General features: G+C 44.7%; 1 protein-coding gene across 10 annotated transcripts in view; it reads right to left on the bottom strand.

Moving 5' to 3' along the window:
• Nucleotides 1-1,097: 1,097 nt before the first annotated feature.
• The window catches only part of KIF3B (kinesin family member 3B), a 36,803-nt gene continuing 20,985 nt past the window's right edge, over nt 1,098-16,915 (bottom strand). For 7 of the 10 annotated variants that reach the window (XM_020916075.2, XM_070472510.1, XM_020916077.2 and 4 more), the window contains 9 exons: nt 15,300-16,756; nt 11,782-11,883; nt 11,447-11,569; nt 11,222-11,340; nt 6,277-6,390; nt 5,487-5,592; nt 3,237-3,415; nt 2,830-2,912; nt 1,098-2,651 (listed from right to left, as the gene is read on the bottom strand). In XM_020916075.2, coding sequence (XP_020771734.1) covers nt 2,566-2,651; nt 2,830-2,912; nt 3,237-3,415; nt 5,487-5,592; nt 6,277-6,390; nt 11,222-11,340; nt 11,447-11,569; nt 11,782-11,883; nt 15,300-16,691 — 2,304 coding nt within the window. In that variant the 5' untranslated portion in view covers nt 16,692-16,756 and the 3' untranslated portion in view covers nt 1,098-2,565. The remainder of the gene's footprint in view (nt 2,652-2,829; nt 2,913-3,236; nt 3,416-5,486; nt 5,593-6,276; nt 6,391-11,221; nt 11,341-11,446; nt 11,570-11,781; nt 11,884-15,299; nt 16,757-16,915) is intronic. The other 3 variants (XR_011489601.1, XM_070472511.1, XM_070472512.1) reach the window with 3 other exon arrangements.

The raw sequence follows: 16,915 nt of genomic DNA, 5'->3' as shown, positions 1-16,915 counted from the left end.
GGGATTTGAAATCTGAAACCAGATACATTCCTGCGGGCGGTTGCACGTTTGTCTCAAACTCCTTCTCTCGGATGAGATTATTAGATCCTGGGGCCTCGCTGCCAGATTTCATACATTGCTGCTGACGTGAAGGCCCTCAGAAGGCTTGAAACATTCTAGCATGACTACAGACAGTAAAAACCTGGTCCCTCAGTCATCTTGGTAGGTCTACACCTTTGGCTCAATTCAGAGCCCAAAGCAGCAGCTTCCTAGTGGCAGGCAGCAGGACACTCTACTCTATTTGAATATTTATCGGATCCACTTTGAGAGAAGAAAAGCACCGGAGACTCAACCTCCAGCCAGGCGTTCTTCTACTTCATTTCAAAGACCACCAGATGAACGCAGCTGAGTACAAGGCAGGCCTGTTTTCATGACCCCGCCTGTCAACTCGGCTTACTTCTTTTGCCTTCTTAGAAAAGTTCCATGGTCATTCAACCAACCATGTCACCTTGAGACATCAGTACTCAGCTACAGGGTTATCTGCAATTTTTAATTCTCAGATTTCCTAGATGGAAAAGTTCAGCCTACAGAATTCAGATCAGCTTCAAGGAAATATAGTGCAAGAGACAGGTGTAACCAGCAGGTCACCATCTTAGGCTACCCACCCCATCATTTGGTTCCTGTTCAAACAGGGACACTCTTAGTAAATAATAAAGAACGGAGTTTGATCCCAAGAAAGATGAGGGATGCCTCCATTATGCTCCGGGAATTGCTGAAAAGGGCCCTGGGTTCAGAAAGAATGGTTACTAAACAGGGGATAAGCTGGTAGATGACAGATCTCCATTTGCAGGACACTAAGACATTGCACTCGGTACCTCCTCTTTCCCACGGGTTCTGATCCAGAAATGTGCCCTGGGAACTGAGCAGCTGAGTTAAAATATAACTCAAGGCCCACTGAGTCGCCACCTTCCCGAGGCACGGTGCCAGCAAGGTGCGCCGGTGTGGCCGACTAGGGACACATATTGTCCCCTCAGGCTTGGCTCGTGGACTCAGACACCCACGTGGGAGCTTCCAGCCTGGATTAGTCATTCAGCGGGCCTTTAATACAGACAAAGGCAACAACTGCACGTTAGTGTATTTCTAAAGTCGGGCAAGTTCTTGGTCTCTCTCTCTCTTACAGACACACACGACACATTCAAAGAACATAGGCACCACTGTGCTTGCACACCCACACACACTTATGAGCTTCTCATGGGGGGAAATGAGTAACATCCACCTAATGACCAACATAAAGCCAAATTTTGAATTTCAATAATACAGAGAACTAAAACTTACAAACCAAACCAGTATATGTAAACAGGAACTCCTAACTCCTCTGAACTATTCCATCACACGGCCATGCCTTGCTACCGTCCCGGGCTCTGCCTCGGGGGAGCCCCAGTCCTAGGATTAGGTGAGTTTCCTGCTGGAGGCAGGCAGGATTCCTCTGCCTCCAGCTGTCCTGTCTTCCTTCGCCACTGCACAGAGCCTCATGACTCCATCTTGGCACCTACCTCGTCACCCCAATGCTCTCTATGCAAGGATGGAACAAAATGGGGGATGCAGAAGTGCCACTCTGTGTCTCATCCCCCCAGCTCTGGTCCCATCAGAGAAGGCAGAGACAGCCTCCCTTTCCCCAAAATACAGGCCCACTGCAGAGCATGCTCTAGAGGCAGAGGATGGGCCCAGGCAGGTTCGCTCAGAGACTGTGCATGGGAATAGATGGTGACCAATAAAGAGCAAAGTGACGCGGCATATGGACATGGCATCAGGTTACAGATTCACGTCTTGGATAAGATGGTCATGGTTTTGAGGTTTTAAAGAAGCTGTTTCCCTAAACTCTCCAAGGAGGCAGAGGAAGTGTTACTTCTATTGCTTCTGACATGGAATCCTTCTGGAGCAGAAGTTGGTAGCTTCCTTGGAAAATATCTGCTCCTCCAGCAGATCCCAAAGGCAGATCCACTTCTTACTGAGGGGCATGAACCGTGCCCCTCAGAGGCTTGGCTCCAGATGAGATTTCTCATTTTCTACCTACAAGAACGAGCACCTGCTCAAGTTCTAGGACTTTCGCTTTTCAGACTCATTGCCACTTTATCCTGAGGCTCCAAAGACTTGGTCTGCTGAGGTGACTCCTGATTTTGCCCTATTGTTGTTCAACAAGAAGGGAGCCCAGTATAAAGAACAGGCTAGAAAAGTAGAGGGGAGAGGATGGGACGGCAAGGAAAAGGAGAGGAGGTGGCAAGGGAGAAGGGAAGCAAGGTCACCGGTCACTCTCTTGCTTTCCACTCCGGCTATCACACTTTACCTTATCCAGGCAGTTCTGAGATGCTAATAAAAGACAGGTCCCAGAGGAGCTGACTGCCATCTTGCGACCAGCATGTTCAACCAGATTAAGTTGGTTCATCGGCAAAGAGGCCATTGCTTCTCCCCAGGGGAATGGTTCTGAGTTTGGGGTCAAGTCCTCTCTGCCGGTTTTTGCTTGTCTCTTCTCCCAGAAGGCAAGGCTGTTTGTAACCTGGGAGAGGGGGAAGTGGCTTTACTTTGGAACTAGCCCCCGAGGCTGTGGATAAAGCTGAGATGCGGGCGTTCCTGAGGAAGAGGAGGAGGAGCCCGACTTCCTTCCACTTTTAGGCCTGCAAGAGTCAAGCACAGATGTCCATTACACATCCCATCACGGTCTCTGATGCAGGTAAGCCTCCCTTCCCATCAGTGGCCACTATGTCTCAGAGTGGCCTTGCCTCATGGACTTTCAATGTAAAACCACCACAGACTGGCACAGCCTGACCCTCTGGGATAGCCAACATGACCCACCAATGGACGGATGACACCTCAGGGGGGGGACTCTGATTCTCAGCAATTGTTCTTCCATTAAAATAACATCTTGACTGTCTTCTCTAAATTGGTAAGAAGGAAAAAAAAAAACAAAAAACTAAGTATGCAGATAAAATGCCTTCCATTTTTGGTTTTGTGCTCAGTTATTTTCCTTAAACTTCTAATTCCAAATTTAATAAGACAGGATTTCTAATTAAGCACCAAATTAAGTGGTTGGTTATTTAAACTGAGCCTCAGAGCCTGGGCTGTGGACGCAGACAGACCAAGGTTAACTCGGGCTTTGCCACTTAGTTCCATAATAAACAAGCACTTTTTGCTACCCTCTCCCCTCATCTGTCCTTGTTCAAGCCTGTACTGTTCAAACATAGGTGCCCAAAGTCACTCACCTGGCCTTGGTTTTCTTATGTGCAGTGCTTTCAAAGGATGATGCATCCACCTGTATCTCATCTTCATCCTGCAGAGCCGCATCCAATGCGGCCTGGACCTTGGGGGCAATGGCAGGGCCCTCGTAGTCTCTGGTGGTCCGACTGGGCATGTCCAGCTCCAGCAGCATGATGTTTTCTGCCTGCAGAAGCAGAGCCAAGACAGCTAGGATGGCATCCAATCAGACAAAGGCACTTCAAACAATCTAAACCCAAGAACAGAACCTCAGATTGCTTGCTACTCAAAGCCTACCAAGAGTCTGTCTAGAAAAAGTGATGTAGTTTTATAACTTTTTTCCTGGTGCCATTTCAGATGACTTTTATTTTACTTTCTATGCTTTTCTCTATTTTCCTTTAAAAAGAAAAAAGAATGTGTATTGCATCCTATTCAAGAGAAAATAATAAATTAAGTACAACCCATTTATTGTAGACAGTGTAAAAATACAAAAAGATATGCACAAGAAAATCACAGTCACCAATAATCTCCACACCTACAGCAGCTCTGATGAAGTTTCTGGCTGTACAGGAAAGGAGGCAAGTATGGTGCATATACGTGGAGTGTGTACAGGGGACAGTATATGCGCTTATTATCAGATTTTGAAAATCAGACCAGGCCCTGCCTCATAGCTGGCCTTGTAGATAGATTCCCTCACTCGATATTCCGTGGTGGGCCTTTTCCTAGCTCCTAAACACCAAGCCAAGGGTGACGAGGGAAGAACACCCATGGCTCCACATCTTCCCCTCTAGCTCCTCCCACTAGTGGAGTTCAAGCCCCAAGGCCCCGGCGGGGGCATGAGGGAAACCAGCTGGAAGAAGGTTAGGGGAGAGAATGGAGTGGCTCCGTTGATCAATTTTATATACTGAGATATTGCACAACATGTCAATGGAGCAGGTCCGTTGCTAAAAATCATCTGAGAGCCACTGCTTGCAATTCTCTCTCTGGATCAAGGTAAACCCCCTGGAAACCCACATATCTGATTGTTGGCTTTAAAATCATGTTTTTAGGCTGAAGACATTAAATAAACTGGCAAGATAGACACCCTCCGAAACTACTAGAAAAATGCTTCTGAGGACTCTGACACATCCCTCATCTTCCACGACATAAAGCCACATCTGATAACCTCTTTTTTGCTTTTGTTTTCCTTATTCAGAATAACTCAGTGCCAGGAAGAACGGTGCTTGAAGAGATAACTAGTCCTAATCTGCGTTGCTCTGGCTGCCCAGGGAGACTCAAAAACAATTTTTTTAAGTGCCAATCTTAAAATTTCTAAGTGACAATCTTTCATCATAAAAGTAATTCAGAGAATTCCCTGGCGGTTCAGTGGTTAGGACTTGGTGCTTTCACTGCTGTGGTCCAGGTGCGAACCCTGGTCAGGGACACTAAGATCCCATAAGCCATGCAGTGCAGCCTAAATAAATAAACATAACAGAGGTTCCCCATGGATAGTTATAAAAAATACAGATAAGCAAAAAGAAGAAAATTTTAAATGAATGTGCTTCCATTAACCATCAATTACCAGTTCACATTTTGATCTACTTTGCACCCGATTTCTTTAATTCATATATACGCTTTCAGGACCAATTGTTCTATAGCTGAGTAATACCTGCATCTCCTGGCTCATCCACTTACCAGCTACCTGAACTTTTAAGCCACAGGACTGACCACACAGACTGGGTGAGACGGCTCAATCAGAGCAAAGCTCTGAGTACAGTGCCTGGGGCATGGCCAGTGCTTATAAATAGAAGCCTGTATGGTATTTTTACTGTAAAATATGTTTGCGTCATTAACTAGTTATCAATTATGTCACTTCAAATAACTACATGACTCACACATATTCTGTTAAATGGAAGGACCGCAAGTTCTTTCACAAACCTCCATCTCCTGTTATTAGACATCCTTCTTTCCCGTCTCCCCACAAGGCCATTGTGAAACTCACTATTAATGTGTGTTGGCCACAGAGACTACAGTATGTTTGTACTCTCTCCTTCCCTAGTCCTAATTTTCTAAATCTCATTCTCTTTTACCTTGTTATTTATGATTCATTGATCATACGTATTATTTGTTATAATTGTTATTATGAATGTAGCTGTCCTTAGGTCCCTCTTAAAAGTGTCAGGATACAAATTGTGACTTTGCAGATGGGTCAAAGGGTTTACATAAATTAAAACTCCTCCAGGACAGAGAGGAGAGAAACATGAGTACAATCTTCTCACCCTGTATCGAACGTCTGGACGAACCATCATGGACATTCTTGCGTGCTGGCTCAACGGTCTCCTGTATCCCACAGCTGAGACTGGCCGTTTCATCATCTGCTGGTTCCTGGAAATGGACTGTGTGCTCAAGACCCAGGCCAGAGTGTGTGCCACAGTCCCAGGGTTGGGACTGTGGAACCAGCACTCAGAAAATTCTGAGCCTCCTTTAGGTAGAACCTGAAATGGGAAACTCCCTGGACTGAGGGCTGACATGTAAATGGGGCGGGAGCCGCTTATATTTTCTGCTTTAACTGCTTTCTGATTCATGTGTGAGCATCACGCATCTTTCAAGCTGGATGGGCTCTGAGTCATCATCCCGTTCTTAGATAGCAGGCATGAAGCTGAGCTGTCCACAGTCCCCACTCCCACATCCTTGGCAGACTTCTCTCATCTTTCCAGCAGGACCCAAACAGAGACTGAGAATCCTCCACAGTCAGACTGACAGATAAGATAACACCTGTGTATTGCCCCTCCCTTGGCCTGGCACACTTTACTGGACATCTGGGGAGGCTGAAGAGCAGGAACTTGGGAAAGGCCATTAGTTCACTATGATAATGTTTCCCGATTCCTAATACCACACTCGTCACCAAACGTTTCCCTCATGAACTTACAGCAGCCACAAAATCACAGCTGCAATTGGTTCCAAGTTTAAAGGAATCAGACTGCATTTTACCATTCTCCTCTGGCCAAGTCCGGCTTATCAACATTCCACCCCACCCCATTCCCACATTACAAGTCAATAGTGACTTACTCCAGTCTGGTTATAGGATGTAATTTCCAATGATCTTCCTCTTCATCGAAGAAGGATCTATTCATAATTTTACTTTTTTCTTCTAGAGGAATGAAGTTTTCTATAATAAGATGCCTGTAAGAGCACACATACACAGGTGAATAGATGGACAGAGAACAAGAACGGGGTGCTGGCTATCTGGTCCCACACGAAGCAAGTGATAGGTAAGGGCCAAGTCACTCAACTGTATCTACTGAGCAGGTACAACGGGACTACCACCATACTAGGAGCTGGGGTACAGACATGAATGACACTGGCCCCTGCTTGAGACAGAGAAACACTCAGGTATGCTGACAGGTCTATCATAGGAATGGAGAAGGCAATGGCAACCCACTCCAGTACTCTTGCCTGGAAAATCCCATGGACGGAGGAGCCTGGTAGGCTGCAGTCTATGGGGTCACTAAGAGTCAAACATGACTGAGCAGCTTCACTTTCACTTTTCACTTTCATGCATTGGAGAAGGAAACGGCAACCCACGCCAGAGTTCTTGCCTGAGAACTCCAGGGACAGGGAAGCCTGGTGGGCTGCCATCTTATGGGGTTGCACAGAGTCAGACACGACTAGAGTGACTTAGTAGCAGCTATCGAAGGCATATGGAAAGGTCACTTATCCCCAAGGAGTAGCAGCTTGAGGAGGTGGAAGGATTAAAGAGGAAGGGAGGGACTTCCCTGGTGGTCCAGTGGCTAAGACTCCACACTTCCAATGCAAGGTGCCTGGATTTGATGTCGGGGAACTAAGATCCCAGTTTTTGAGGCAAATAAATAATTTTTAAAAATAAAGAGGAAGGCAATGCCTGGGCTATGCTGCAGTGAACTTGTGCTAAGTACTTGGGGGAGGGCCACTGGAACTGCTAAACCTGCTCCTTAATTTCCAAAATGCTGAAAACAGATTACAATTTCAAATGCCTTCCTCCAGTCCTACGGACTGTTGCCCAAGGTGGAAAACTCCACATTCTAATCATCAGAACAAAGAGGAGAACAAGATGAATTTCAGCCCCTTAGACCCCTGCGAATGAAGACCATTCCTGAGAAGAGTCTCTGCCTGAGACGCACCCAGGGAACACGGCAGACAATGAAACTGGAGCCCGCTGAGCTGTGTCTCTCCATGGTGATGACTATTTCCTGCCCCTCTCTGAGCGTACTCCTTCCAGGCCTCAGGACAGAACAATGCCAACAGGGGGTGAACGTGGGAGACACACAGAACAAACTCCACAGAGGTCGAGGGGACTATGAGAAACAGGCTGGCTTGCTGTTTATTCAGTAGATATGAATAAGAGACAGAACAATGAAAATGACTTCCTTAAAAAAAAATAATTTGAAGAGATGACATTTTCTCTTTGACTATATAAGAAATGATTTTTCATATATTTCAGTTTCTTTTTTTTCTGATTTTAAAGATCTTATTTATACATTAGAAAATGTGAGACTTTCCTAGTGGTGAAGTGGTTAACACTCTGACCTCCCAATGCAGGGGGTGCAGGTTCGATCACTGGTCAGGGAACTAAGAACCTACATTCTATGCAGGGCCAAAATAAAATTTTTTTTAAAGAAAAGAAAACGTGAGACATACAATTACACACAATTTCAGTACTCAGAGATAGATACTTTGACATATTTTGTTCTGACCTTTTCTAGGTGTACATGCCTAGCAAGAGAACTAACACATATATTTAATTTTAAGGGCTCCTTTCCAAATTTACAACTTAATCATTAAAAGAATCTCTTTGAAAAGTTCTTTTTTTATTATTCTATTTATTTATTTTTGGCTGCACTGGGTCTTTGTTGCTGCAGTTGTGTTTAGTTGCTAAGTTGTGTCTGATTCTTTGCGACCCCATGAACTGTAGCCCACCAGGCTCCTCTGTCCACAGGATTTCCCAGGCAAGAATACTGGAGTGGACTGCCATTTCTCAATGAAAAGTTCCTCTTTAAAGAAAACTTTGAGCAAATGAAGTGAAAGAGTTGATATTTAAAAAAAAAAATTTTAATTTGCAAAACCCCTAATGAAATAATGGACTTACACAAAGATCACTGTTGGCTGAAATCATTAAGCTCAGTGGTTCTCAAGCCAGACTGCACATCAGTATCACTTACAATATCTTAGTCAGCCCTTGTGATCAGTGATTCTCAAAGTGTGCTCATAAACCAGGAAAAACAACAGCTGGTACTTGTGAATGCAAATGTTCAGGCCCCACCCCAGATGTGCTGAATCAGATTCCCTGGATGTGGGGCCCAGAGATCCACGTTTAACAAGCCCTTCAGATGAACTGGTACCTGCTGAAAATTTAAGGACCACTACCTAGACGAGTGAAATCAGAATCTCTTGGGTAGGACCCAAGTGTCACTATTTTTAAAAACTCCCCCAATGATTTATGTGTGTAATCAAGGTTAAGAACCAGTCCTTCAGAGTTCACCTTCAGTTACAGGAAAATAAGGAAGATAGGGACGCAAGCTAAATGACACCATGAAGAAGCAGCAAACTGACAAATCCAGAACGTGGTATATTTCTCTAGGCTAACTGCCCCAGCCTTTTCAACAAGACAACTATGAAAACAAGTTTCTAAAAAGGAAAGGGGTTGCTCCAGATTAAAATAAGCTTAACAGACATAATAACTAAATGCAATATATAGTCCTTATGTAGATCTTAATATAAATAAATCAAGAAAATCCAAATATGGGTAGGGTATGAGAGAATACTAAGAAACAATGTTAATTTTGTTAGGTGAAAATATATCATTACATCCACAAAAATCAATTTTAATTTTGACACAGTAGCTTTAGAATAAACATTCTGAAAATAAAATTAAGAAAACAATTCCTTATATGATGACATCAAAAAAATAAAATACTTAGGTATAAATTTAACAAAAGAAGTGCAAGGACTATGCAATGAAAAATACAAACATTTATGATAGAAATTAAAGAAGATTTAAATAAATGGAAAGACATCCCATGTTCATGGGTCAGCATACTTAATACTGTTAAGACTCTCCAAATTGATCTATAGAGTCAACACAATTCCAATCAAAATCTCAACTGCTTTTTTTTTTTTGCAGAAATTGAGAAGCTGATCTTAAAATTTATATGGAAATGCACAAGACCCTGAATAGCCAAAAGAATCTTGAAAAAGAACAAAATATTGGAGCACTCATATTTTCTCATTTCAAAACTTACTCCAAAACTACAGTAAATAGGACAGTGTTGTACTGGCATAATGATAGACATATAGTTCAACAGAATAGTACTGAGGGTACAGAAATAAACCTTTACAATTATGGTCAAGATTTTCAACAAGGATGCAAAGACAAAGAGAGAAGACACTTTTCAACAAAAGGTGCTGGGACAACTGAATATCCACATGCAAAAGAATGTATTTGGAATCATACTTCAGACCACATAAGAAATTAACTCAAAATGGATCACAGACTAAATGTAAGACCTCAATCCGTAAGACTCTTGGATAACCTAAGAGAACTAAAAATGTTAAGTCCACAATTAAACCTGGACACAAATGTTCATAGCAGCATTATTAACTATAGCTGAAAAGTAGAAACAACCCAAATGTCCATCAACTGATTAATGGATAAATAAAATGTGGAATATTCATATAATATGGTTCAGCTCTAAAAAATGAAGAGCTAACATGCTGCAACGCGGATAACTCCTGAAAACATGTTAATTGAAAGAAAACAGTCACAAAAGACCACATACTATATAATTCCATGTATATGAAAGGTCCAGAATAGGTTAGTTTACAGAGTCAGAAAGTAGATCAGTTACTTATAAGGCTGGGGGAGGAGAAAATAAGGAGTGACCGACAATTGGTACACATTTTCTTTGGGTGAAGGCACACACAAATGTTCTAAAATTAGACTGTAGTATTGATTTTACAGTCAAGTAAACATAAGTATACATATTTACATGACTTGTAGGGGAGTTCCCTGATCACCTAATGGTTAGGATTCCAGGCTTTCACTGCTGTGGCCCAGGTTCAATCCTCGGTGAGGGAACAGATTCCCCAAGCTGTGCAGCCAAAAAAAAAAATTGACTTGTATCTTGTATACTTTAAATAGGTGAATTGTATGGTATGTGAATTATATCTCAATAAAGATTTTCTTAAAAAAAAAACAAAAACAACACTGTGGTACATATGTAAGTATGTAGGAATGAGGTAACATGATGTAAGTTTTGCTTTAAAATATTTTTATGAGGGTTAAGTTCTGTGCTTTCACTGAAGGGGGCATGGGTTCAATCCCTGGTGGGGGAAATAAGATTCTGCATGCTACATGGTGCAGCCCACCCCCCTAAAAAAACACAAACAAAAAAACCAAAAGCAAGCAAACTATGAAAGATAGAGGACAAAAGACTGTTTATCATGGCATCTTGGGCTTTCCTGGTAGCTCAGCAGTTAAGAATTCGCCTGCAATGCAGGAAACTTGGGTTCGACCCCTGGGTCAGGAAGATCCCCTGGAGAAAGAAATGGCAACCCACTCCAGTGGTCCTGCCTTCCTGCCTGGGAAATCCCATGGACAGAGAAGCCTTGCAGGCTACAGTCCATGGGATCACAAGAGTCAGACATGACTTAGTGATTAAACCACCACCACCGCTGGGCAATGGATATCTGGGTGTTCCTTATACCATTCAGAAAATTCTAATTAATAAAAGATTCCCTTTCATCAATAGATAATGGCTTCAGGAAGGCAGAGTGGGAGGAACTTGGAGATCATCTGGTGAAGATATGCAGTTAACAGATGGGATGCAGAGACAGAAAATAACTTTCTTAGAAATAAACAGAAGACAGACAAGGTGGCGAGAGATGGAGAGTGTAGGCAGGGGCCCTGTCTTCTGACGGGTTTAACAAACAACAATGCAGCAAATGGCTGGGACGCCCTGGAAGGTCCGGGACTTACTTGAGTTTCAGCTCCCTGGTAAGCTCATTCTGGGTCTGCTCCAGCTCCTGTCGCTCCTTGATATGCTCTTCTTGGAGGTCATGGATCTCTGCCTTGACTGCCTGAAGCTTAGAGAAGAGCTGGAAACAACAGGAGAGGCAGCTAAGCGGGCGGCCCTCTAGACAATAGAGTTCACTCTCTGTCCCACGCCTCAGGGAGCCTCTGCCTGCCTCACTCCTTTCCTACCTTTTTGAGTTTCTTGGTCTTGATGTCCACCTCTTGCTGCAATGAGCTGTATGTCTCCTTCAGTTCCAAGGTCTCCTCGTCTCGGCTTTCCATCTGCTGCTGGATTTCTCTTTCTCGACGTTTCTGAGCAATGTCACAAAACTGATCAGTGTGCCTACAGACAATGTCTATTCAAGAATATGGGGCTGGGTGCGCTAGATGAGTCTCCCACCAAGAAGGGGCTGACACATGTCCTTTCCATCACCTTTGAAGAGTCTAATAGAAAAGATATCTGCTCTGTAGCATTAACGCACCCCACCCCACTCCATTCTCTCCAAAAAGGAATGACAAGTTACCTGTTCTGCAATTTCTTGCCGTTTCTGCTCCAGGATTTTCTGCTGTTCATTTGTATGATCTACTATATTTTTTCCTCCAACAAGCAGCTTACTCTCCATGGCCTTTATGAGAAAAGAGCAGAATCCATGTCGTGAGTGGTCTCGCTCAGAACATAGCGCCTCACAGGGAAGCCTATGAAAGACAAAGAGCTCCAGACCAAGCCAAAGCAGGTAAATTCTTGGAGAAAATATACTGTGCTCAGCTGGGCCTTTCCCATCACTGGGGTGGAGCTTTGGCGGCTTCACTAGGGCTTTATAATGGAAATACTGAAGACGCAGCTTCCCTAGACATATGTGAATTTCAGCTTTATTTTTTAAAGAAAATTGTTGGTTTGTTTGTATGAAGTACTGACCCCAGTTAGAACCTATTAAGCACCTCCTACATGCTAGGAACTGGGGATGCCACTATGACTATGAGTCAAAAGCTGAGAGTCCATGGAGGGCCACAAGTAAGCAAGTTCTTATCAGAAGGAGTCAGATCTTAGCATGAGGAAAAGACAGGGTAACACAGGGAGAAGCACAGGGGAAGGGGGGAATTCAGGCTTTTCCCGAAGGCAGTCAGGGAAAAAGCTTCCTGTCTCAAGGGACAGCTACAAGAGTGCTAAAGTGAAAATAGGAAACAGCTAAGAAAAAAAAGTTGTTTTCAGAGGGTAGGGTAGAGAGTGGTGATACATGAAATTGGCAAAGCAATCAGGGGGTAGTTCAAAAACCTCCAAGCCTTGTTAAGGGAGACTAAGCTTGACCCTGAGAACTGCAGGAACCACTGACGTGTCCTTTGAGCATTAGGATACATAACCAGATCTGTGTTTTAGAAACAAAACTCCCCTGCAACAGGAAGAATAACTGGAAAAGGGCAGGCTGGGTGGAGTGAGAGCAGACAGGAGGCTGTTTTAAGGTTCCAGGCCTGAGCTGGGGCAGGAGAGGTTGGGAGAGCAAAGTGGATGGGTCCAAGAGAGGCAGGATTCAGAGACTGAGGGAGAGTGAGTGGCAGCTGACAATGACAACTCCTAGGAGTCTGGCTAGACTGAGGAAAGGCAGGCTGAAGCAGGCTCTGCATGGCCCTGGGCATCTCCAAGGAAATAGCCAGCAGGCAGAGGCTATCAGCTGGGATGTTAGGAGACAGCTCTGGGCTAACCATACAGACTGAAAACCTTCAGCATTTAGATGAGGGCTGAAGCCAGGGGAATGATTTGCACCTGAGAAGCATGGACTCCGAAAACTCCGCAACCTTGCTTTAAAGAAACTTCTACCCTGGCTGTCATGTTTCAACCCCTGAGACATTCCTCTTCTTTCAAAACGAAAAGACTGGACTGATTACTAATCACCATCCCCAACACACTCCCTTCCAGCTCTAAAATTTTTTTGTCCTAGGACTGTATATCATTCAGGGACTGAGAAAGACAGATGTCATGTCATTCTCCCATAAATAAAACATGTAAAGAGGTCCAGTGACCTGGAGGTGATCTGAGTCTGGCCACATTCGGCTTCTGAGAGTTGCCCAACTACCCCAGGTTGTTTATAGAGTCTAGGTGCTCCTGGGCTTGAATAAAAGCTGTGATCTTTAAAAATACCACATGCAGATCAAACACAAGCATACCCAGTTACACAGGGCAGGAGTCAGGAAGGGTCAAGTGACATAACAGAACCCCATAGTAAGCCCCTCCCCAGAACACAGTTACTTCCTAATTGTGTTGTATGTGACTCCATTTTCACATCAGGTCTTGAGAGTCCTACAAAGGATCCCTACCTCTGAAATCAAACAGGACCCAGCTCTCTGAACGAGCTACTATGATGCCACAGATAAAGTGCAGCTTCACACAGTGGGGGAAGGGGAGGCAGGAAAGAGATCATTTTGTCATTTTTTAAAAAATTAATAAACACAGACACGTTTTAGAGTAGAAATCAAAGTTTGCATAAACACAACAAGACAGAACCCAATGCTTCAAGGAAATTCTGGCATGTTGTCAAGCAGTGGTCATCCTCGGTTTTCCATAGCCAGTGCTGTGCTCTCCTCTGCTAGGAAAGCCCTTTGGCGGCCCAGCATCCAGGCACCCGAAGGAATTGGTGCCAGAAAGAACAGGCAACACACAGGCACCTCCACACTCTAGAATTCTACTCAGCCACTGGCACATAGGGCCTGACTGCAAGGGAGCACCCAGGGGTGATTTTGCTTAATCAGGCACCCTGCATATGAAAATCACAAGCAGACAACATTGTTTACCTACCAGACAGACAAAAATTCAAGTCTGCTAATCACAAGTGTTGGTAAGGAGGGGGAACAACCAGGACTCACACCCCCCTGGTAGAAGCATCCACACACATGACCATGTGAGAAAGCTACGTGTTGTTGTCTGGTGAAGTTGAAGCTATACACACCCTAAGACCTGATGATATCAAGCAAGAAACTTTCACTCACACAAGTTCTCCTCAAGTCAAGGACAAGGAATTCAGGGCAAGAAAACTAAAACAACCCACACTATCAAGAGAATGGCATGCCATGGAAATCTCAGGGCAGTAAGAATAAATCACTGTTCTAAGCATCAAAATGGATAAATTTCATTAACATAACATTTAGCAAATAAAAGTAGATCACAGCAGTGGGACTCAATTGATACGAAAGTTAAAAATTATGTGAAACTAAAAAGATCTTTGGGGGGCTCTGTAGCTCAGGGGTTAGAGCACTGGTCTCGTAAAAAGATCTTTGGGGGCTTCCCAGGTGGCTTAGTGAGTAAGAATCTGCCTGCAATTCAGGAGATGCAGGAGATCTGGGTTCAATCCCTGGGCCAGGAAGATCCCCTGGAGGAAGGCACAGCAACCCACTCCAGTATTCCTGCCTGAAGAATCCCATGGACAGAGAAGTTGGGTGGGCTACAGTCCATAGGGTCACACAGAGTCAGACATGACTGAAGCGACTGAGCATGCACAAAATGATCTCTCATGTAGAGATATATATACACATATATACACATTTGGGTAAACTATAAAGAAAAGCAAAGAAAGAATACCAAATCCAAGGTAACAGTTACCTCTGGGGAGGTAGGGGCACAAACAGCTTGTAAAGATACAGATGCTATTCTGTTTCTTATACTGGGGGAGGGAGGGGGGTACATGGATATTATTGTCAAAGATTCTCCAGGCAAGAATACTGGAATGGGTTGCCATGCCCTCCTCCAGGGGATCTTCCCAACCCAAGGATTGAACCCAGGTCTCCTGCATTGCAGGTGGATTCTTTACCATCTGAGCCACCAGGTAAACCCATGAATACTGGAGTGGGTGGCCTATCCCTTCTCCAGGGGATCTTCTTGATCCAGGAATCAACCCAGGATCTCCTATATTGCAGGCAGATTCTTTACCAGCTGAGCTACTAACTAGGGAAGCCCCTGGGCACTGAATATCAACATCATTCCTCATATCATTTTTTTTGATAAAACAAGAAAATTAGAAAGAAAAAAGAAAGGGCCTAAGGCAGGGTACAGTACCTTGATTTTGGCCCCGAGCACCTCAGCAGCATCCTTCTCCCGCCGCAGATCCTCCATCTTTTTCTCCTTCTCCTTCAGCAGCCTCTTCTTTTCCTCTGCAACCAAGCTGTGGTCCTCAACAATGGCCCGCTTCTCGATCTCCAGTTTCTCTTGCTGTTCCCGCCAATAATCATCCTTGTCATCCCCTTCCTCCTCCCCCTCTTCTCCCTCCTCCTCCTCCTCTTCCCCACCCCCAGCCCCCCTCCGCTTCTCTCGCCTCTTCCTTCTGCCAATGGACCGTTTCTCTAACTGGGCCTTGAGCCGAGCAATCTCTTCCTGGAATTCTCGAAGAAGGGCGTCCTTAGGGTCCTCGTTGACCCTTGGCTTGTTCTTAATGTTTTTGGCACGGTTGGCATATCTTAGAGTGGTTAGGGTCTCTTCTACATTGTAAGAGGCAGGTCCCACGTTGGCCACCATCACAGTTTTAGCATTACCACCAAGAGAATCCTGGAGGAGCCTGGTAAGCTTGGAGTCCCGATATGGAATATGAGTGCTTTTTCCATCCACCAGGGCAGAAATGACATTACCCAAGGCCGAAAGGGACAGGTTGATCTTGGTTGCTTCCTTCAGTCTTTCCCCTTGCGCACCGGTCTTGGCCTGCCGTTCACTGCCAGCAAGATCTACAAGGTTCAGTTTCCCAACCCGGATGTGGTTTTCACCGTCGAGGCCCACCTCACTGCATTCAATGGTGATGACAAAAATTGCATGTGAACGGGAACTGTGCTCATTCATGTTGGTGGCCCCAACAGAACGGTTCTGGTTCCCCACGTTCATCACATGCTCTATTTCCTTCACGCTCTTGGTAACGAAGGAAGACAGGTCTTTCACGTACACCCCGGTGTCAGGCCTCTCCTTGAGCTCGAGCCTTTTGGTCTGATCCTTGGAGAGCAGGTCTCGGATCTCCTCCTGGTAGATCTCCAAGTAAGAAGCCCTGACCAAGTACTGTTGATTCTGGGATCGAGAGATATGGGTGAAGATGTGATCAAACGAGTTAGGGATGACCCCTCTTTTTTCAGGGTCACCCCGGACTCCTTCCATCGTGTAGGTTTTCCCAGTCCCTGTCTGTCCATAGGCAAAAATTGTCCCATTGAAACCCTGAAGGACAGAGTCCACCAGTGGTCGGAAGGTCTCATCATAGAGTTCAAACTGTTTGGCGTTCCAGTCATAGACAGCATCAAAAGTGAAGGTCTTGGGCATTTCATGGGCCACTCCCTTGGGGTTCTTGACAGACACCTGCCCTAGCTTCACGTCCACATCCACCACCTTGTCATATGAAGCAGCCTTTTCCTTGCCATTCATGGGCCGACAGCGAACCACCACCCGGACTGATTCTGAGCTTTTCAGCTTTGACATGATGACCTCTGTCCAGGTCACTCTTAAGGGCTATGAATCCAAAAATATCTCAGGATGCTAGGGTCCTAGGGGGAGGGGGGGAAAAAAAAAAGTAAGCAGACAGTATCTGATTACACACCCAGGTCACCTCCATCTAGCCAACCGTCTGACAGCCATACTTAATAACTACTACAAATGGCTATTTCCTCATGAGATCTTCACCAGTTGAAGAGGGAAGAATAAAA

This window comes from Odocoileus virginianus, chromosome 9 (genome assembly GCF_023699985.2).
Source record: "Odocoileus virginianus isolate 20LAN1187 ecotype Illinois chromosome 9, Ovbor_1.2, whole genome shotgun sequence".
NCBI lineage: Eukaryota > Metazoa > Chordata > Mammalia > Artiodactyla > Cervidae > Odocoileus > Odocoileus virginianus.
The sequence above is the reverse complement of the archived record's forward strand: the minus strand, read 5'-3'. Positions and strand labels throughout refer to the sequence as shown.